Here is a 6,133-nt window from a genome sequence, read left to right on the forward strand (position 1 = left end):
TTTTCAAATACGATTAACCAGGCAAGTCAAAAACACTAATTACTAACATTTATCCATTTTTAATACATACATGCACCTTGAAGTAACAGCACTGGTATATAGCAGTATAGTAGTAGCATGGCTATCTTTTAAATAATTTTAGGTTCCTGCTGTCTATTAATGTGTTTAATGCACAGAGATAACACAAGAAAACGCGTGTTTAAATGAAAAATAACGCTGCCCTAATGCTGTGTCACCACATAAGGGGTAACTAGAAACAAAACTGCTATGCTAATTTTAAATTAAACTATAGACAAAGTTATAGACATATATTTCAAACAACTTGTTCACAACCAAAATGTTGTGGTAAATGTATCTTTACAACTACCTCTTTCGCAGGTCACCGTGCAACTTAATATCTTGGCAGTAAACAAATATTAAAGTTAAACATCTACCGAAAGCCGTTGCAATTCACCAATTCGTCCCTAACGCGCTTTCATTCACAAATGGCGTAATCAATAGGAAGTGAGGTCAGGTTTCCCACAATTCCATTCAAAATTTAACGCTGGACTGCGCCGAGACTACTACGCTTATTACAAAATTGTACTTTTTTTGATATATTTGAAATTATAAACTACAAAACGATTAAACAAAAAATTTGAAATTTTCAAATTTTGTAATTGAAGATACCAAAATTAAGGAATAACATATGTTTGCTTTGTTTCAAAGTGCATTTTTTTACATCGTTATACGTCATTTCCAGTTTGGTGACATACGAGGGAACCGTTGAAGAAAATAGTTTTGTGTAGATATGTTATGTTATAAAAATCGAAATTTGGAACCCATTAAAGGGAAACGTTCATTTTTTAGGAATAAAAAATTCTAAGCAAGATTTGTACACACGTATAAAGCAAACATGCCGTTTGAGAAGTTTTCATTGATTTAATTATGTTGTTTATGAAAACCTCTTTGCTGTTTGTTTTGTTGTCTGTTTAAATGTTTGTTTGACTGGGTTAGGCTCGGAAAATAACTGTCTTTTAGGTAATAACTAAGATGGGTACTTTTACGTGTTGCAAATCTCTAATTCTCCACACTGATCGGTCTATCTAGCCCAGTGGTTCTTAACCGGGGTTCGATCGAACCCCAGGGGTTCGCCAACGCTGAATTAGGGGTTCGACGAAGGTCTTATGGAGTATAATTACTCGTTTCAGTCGATCTTTAGGGTTCTACAAGTTGCTGGTACTATTATGTCAGAATTTAACAAAATGACAAACATAACAAATGTTCGTCCAAAGGCTGAAGAATATCGTAGGGGTTCGACCGGGATAAAAAGGTTAAGCCTTTAGGTCTATAAATTATCGTTCTATAAAGTTATTGTGCAGGATGTGTGAGGACAGTGAGGTAAGTGTCTCTGTGTCTCTAAAAGCTAAAGCACAAACTACGCGAGACAGAACCAAAGCAAAATTTTGTTGCCGCTTGCTTAGTTTTTCTCTACATAAAGCAGTCGTATTTTACTACAGAAACCAAACTTAATTTTTACAGGCCAAACTAACGCTTTCGAACGCATTATTTATTTGCAATACTCCATGTTTACATATATATTGCATAGCACACAAATCCCAAATAATGGATCAGATAATTTGAATTATTTTATTCCGTTTATTACGATTGGCTACAAAAAGACTATGTCGTGTGCAGTTATAATGACGAGTAAATTTCTTTGCAAAAGTCGTCATATATTTTGCAATGTGATGCGGCCATTTTGTTTGTTCTTTAACCTTTCCGTGTATGCACTGACAATTTCGTAGACCAGTTTGTAGTCTTCCTGCAACAATGCGAACCGAATTCAGCAAAATTACCACGAAATTAATGTGTCAATAAATAGGTTTCCAGTGTCACCAGTGTTTCGACGATGTGTGGTCTGGCGTCTCTCATATCTTTTACAGTTCGAAAAATATCGACGTTGTCTCCACAACGCAGTCGGTGCGTAAGTTGTAATATAACGCACATGGTTCCGCTACGCCGTGTTCCATCACTGAAATTAGTTGTGGATACGACTTTAAAATTACGTTAAAGCAAAGAATTAAATACTTTGTACGTGATTTTACCCTCTTTATCAAATCTTAAACTTTTTCAGTGTTTATTTTTATTACTTCACTGTGAAACCGCACAAAACTCATCATGATAATATTTGTTTATGGCCGAGACTGACTCCCTAAGTTGCCAAAAAAATATCACCTGCAATGAACAAGCACCTCTGAATCCCGTTCGGTCGCACATCGGTCGTGAATTTTATCAAGAAAATTAAAAAGCTTGTCGAAACTTTTCGGATATGAATCTTCTAACCACGAAGAAAAATGCATTTGAACGACATCAGCCTAAAAACATTAAGCAAGTGAAAAAAGCTAATTTTTGTTTAACTTTGAATCTTTCGTAAGACCTTATTAGACTTGTAAGAAACTGTGAGCAGTCTTTCATCGAAATCCACTAGGTGCGATTCATCGACCAATTGTACCCTGACGTTTCCATAGTCACGTGTGTCTTTGCCAGGCCAATATTGCGTGCATTTACCCTGGACAACAAAGTTAACATCCTAATAGTAATTCACATGCTATTTTCTCCAGTTAACTACTATGGTACAATGGCCACCATTGTGCTTTCATGTACAAAATTTGTCTTATACCTTTCCGTTTTCAAGTACTCTTGTCATCATTAAGATTGTTGTAACGTCGTTATCCAACACAAGTCGCCAAAAAAGGTCTTCCGATTCCGGTAGCGGTCCTTGGGCTGCGATTATCATGCGGGAGCCAATTTTCTACATGTAAATAATAATAAACAAGCTCTCACAACACACAACAATAACAACTTACCCCAACGTATGAAGCGTTGTAATATGGGTTGGGACTTCCATATCCACCTGGGTTAATTTGAGCCACAAACCGGTCATCTAAACATTGTTTAAATTAAAACATACATTTTTTTGAACGTTATTTGGTACCTTAAATGCCAACGATATACTTCCCGTAGTCATAAACTTACATGGTAAATACTTGCGATTTCTGTTTGATCCAATGTGATTGTTGCCAAGGATCTGATTGCGGTCTGGTGGCTCAATTCTATCGAGTCTACTGAATTCTTCGTCATAACCTGTACCTAGCTTGTCAGGGGTCCGCCTACAAAACGTCACTGTGTGGTTGGTTAATTTGTATCATCGCCGGACGTGTAATTTTAACGTAGACATATGTTTTTGATGTTACCATTTCCAAATAATCCAAACCATTTTTTTTGTCAAACAAATGTTGAATAATTTCGGACAAATCAACCGAATAATTTGTGACGTCACGCGAACCCGGATGTTATGTTTTGACACAACAACATGTGTTTGGCTGCCATGCAAACAGTTATTATGCCATTACAAGCCTCCATTGTAATTATTGATCACGATAAAGCTTAAAAACCTTGTTAAGAGACTTAAATACAAACATCTCTATCACTAATAGCATCCAGAAATGGTTCAGACGTTTTTTGGGTGTTCCAGAACGTCATGTTACGTGCGTGAAAGATTTGGTTTCGGTCTAATTGAACCTATAATTATTCGGTCGACACCATATCTTTGTCAAAATCGTTGATTCAGTAGGCTAAGAAAGATTGACAATTTGCCATAATTAAGTCAGAAATGGAAGCAGTTTCGGTTGGATCTTACATTCGTATCTGTTCCAAACAAAGTTATGCAGACATAGGACTGAGAACAAATATATTGTTATGATTAACCGCCCGCATTGTTACGCATATAATAAGTGTGGGCAGCTACAGTTTCCGTTGTTGTACCTTGCCAAAGCTCTTATCAGTTCGGGAAGGCGCAAAGGATCTATTGTCGTGTCCCCAAATAAATGCGTTTCCACCAAGAGCTTAAAGAGGAAAGCATAAAGTGTCTGCAACACAAAGTTCATTTTTTTATCTACCCTGAATTTACGCTCAAAAACAAAATTGACATACCACATTTTGTATCATACCGTACCGCTGCCTTCTTAGATTAACGACGGTCATGAAAACGTTTACGCGTCGTTTGTCATTCAGTTCGTCAAGAAGGTAATCGTAAGCCACGAACAAACCACTGCGGCCGATTCCTCCACTGCACAAAAATAAAGAAAGTCGCTCCCAACTATTTCAAAGCCTTATTGACACAACTTCTAAAATGGCGTTTGAAATATTTTCGTGGGACACCTTAGTGGTATACACGAAGCTATATATATGTAGCATATACTTCGACTCTAAGGATGATTAATACAGATTAGTTTAAAAGTGTTCATGAAGCATATTCAGTACTTATGCTTTAATCCACACACATATATTCACAGCTGTAGGTAAAAGTTACCTGCAGTGAACTACCAAAGGAAAATCGTCTACATGTGTCAGCGAACTGTAAGCCACCTTAACAGCTTTAAAAAACTCAAAAAATGGCCCGGTCGTCAGCGGAAGTTTGTCATCTTTCGGCCATGCAGTATATTGATATTGCAGAACTTTTATCTACAGAAAATTACATTGGCACAATTTTACGCAATATTAGTTTGTACTTAGTTTGTCGTATTTCATTTACTTCCTTGTCTTCTCTTGTTTTAGAAACCAAAAACGTCCGCTTAACAAAATTCTCTCTTGTCACCTCGTCAATAAACTTCACCATCATCACACCGTAAATATACGACTGATCTTTGGGTGGCCAGTATTGTCCACTTTTTATCTACATTACATACCAAGCTTTCGTTAATTTGATTATTTGTATAAAGTCACCAGGCCTGCTTTCCCAGACCTGGTTTCCTTCTTTTTCTTTTACGAGCATAACAATGATGCGTGAATCTTGCTCCCAAACCATTCTCCAGAAATCAGCGATCGTCGAGTCGATCGGTGCTTGTGTGCAAATAAACTTTCTGTCCATATGGTAACCCTAAAGTTTGAAGAAGGTTGTTTTTAATTCACATCAGTTGATTTGTATAGTTTTAAACTTACATCGATAAATGATGCGTTTATGTAATCAGATGTCCTGTCTTTGCCTTGAACCTGTAGTTTTACGCGCGTGTAGTCATCTACATAAAAGAAGCAGATTGAATACCATTTCCAAAAGGTTTACCAAGTGAATACTTACATGGCAAAATGTTTGCGTAACGATTTTTGGAATTGTTTGAGTACAATTGTCCACATTCTTTCGGAAACTCGGAGCAATGTGCAATGTACGGCAATCTCTAACAACACAAACATGTTTTGTGTATTTAAATATGATGACAAGCTTGCCCACACTTGTTACATTCATGGCATGTTATTCTGGACCTCACATTTGTATGTGGGAGTAAACAATGGGCAGATTGTTATGGATATATTGCACAGCTCAGCGGTTCCCAAAGAGACTCCACCTTGGGAATTAGGCCTCTGGCTAATTTCCAAACAGATATACTTTCGTTCTATCAGGATACACATTCCGTTTGGTCACCACCAGCAAGTGCCCGAGAAAATAGCGAAAGGGCAGTTTTGAAAAAAAATAAAATAAAATGGGGGAATACTTGTATACCATCAACTCGTAGCTATATCTACTGTATATAGTCAATACCTCAAACTCAGACGTAAACCCCTTGTCGTTATCTTTGTGACTTTTGCTGTAATAATCTTCCAAGTGCCAAGCTTGGATGTCTGTATCTTTAGGCAAATCATCCGGTGACATGTCACAAAATGTTCCGTTGTCAAGCGCAGCGCAATCATCTACGAAAACCGTAAACCTTGTTTGGTCGAATTTCCCCAAAAGTGCTTCATGAGAATTCATACCTGAACTTGTTCGGCGAAACTGATTGTGCATTCGGACGGCATATGTCACAGAAAACTTGTCCTTCTTACACCTGTCACAAACAAAACACATTTTAAGCACAACGAATCTTGTAAAAAAATGTTTACAACAAAAGTTTTACCTGCACTTTTTACAGTAGAAATATAGGATAGCAGCAAAAAGTAAGATTGCTCCTAAACCAGCACCAAGAATCTTAAGCCAGTGCTCCGATAAAATATCTTTAAATCCTTTGGTTTGTTGATTTGCAACTAAAATATGTATAATTTAAACACGAAATCGATTTGTTAATACGAGATCGACTTGTGTATAAAGTATTTGTTTTGT

General features: G+C 36.9%; 2 protein-coding genes across 2 annotated transcripts; both read right to left on the bottom strand.

Annotated features, from left to right (window-relative positions):
- Positions 1-2,395: 2,395 nt before the first annotated feature.
- On the bottom strand, positions 2,396-4,660 carry LOC145238985 (receptor-type tyrosine-protein phosphatase alpha-like). Its single transcript, XM_080102282.1, has 8 exons — positions 4,577-4,660; positions 4,355-4,506; positions 3,976-4,111; positions 3,808-3,911; positions 3,019-3,152; positions 2,850-2,926; positions 2,663-2,794; positions 2,396-2,551 (listed from the first exon to the last, which is right to left on the bottom strand). Exons 1-8 carry the CDS (start codon positions 4,658-4,660, stop codon positions 2,396-2,398), a joined length of 975 nt encoding a protein of 324 aa, XP_079958408.1.
- LOC145239464 (receptor-type tyrosine-protein phosphatase H-like) lies at positions 4,529-5,855 on the bottom strand. Its single transcript, XM_080102786.1, has 5 exons — positions 5,791-5,855; positions 5,579-5,727; positions 5,120-5,216; positions 4,984-5,060; positions 4,529-4,921 (listed from the first exon to the last, which is right to left on the bottom strand). Exons 1-5 carry the CDS (start codon positions 5,819-5,821, stop codon positions 4,718-4,720), a joined length of 558 nt encoding a protein of 185 aa, XP_079958912.1. The 5' UTR covers positions 5,822-5,855; the 3' UTR covers positions 4,529-4,717.
- Between the last annotated feature and the right edge of the window lie 278 nt (positions 5,856-6,133).

Source organism: Phallusia mammillata, chromosome 7 (genome assembly GCF_965637545.1).
Source record: "Phallusia mammillata chromosome 7, kaPhaMamm4.hap1.1, whole genome shotgun sequence".
Taxonomy (NCBI): domain Eukaryota; kingdom Metazoa; phylum Chordata; class Ascidiacea; order Phlebobranchia; family Ascidiidae; genus Phallusia; species Phallusia mammillata.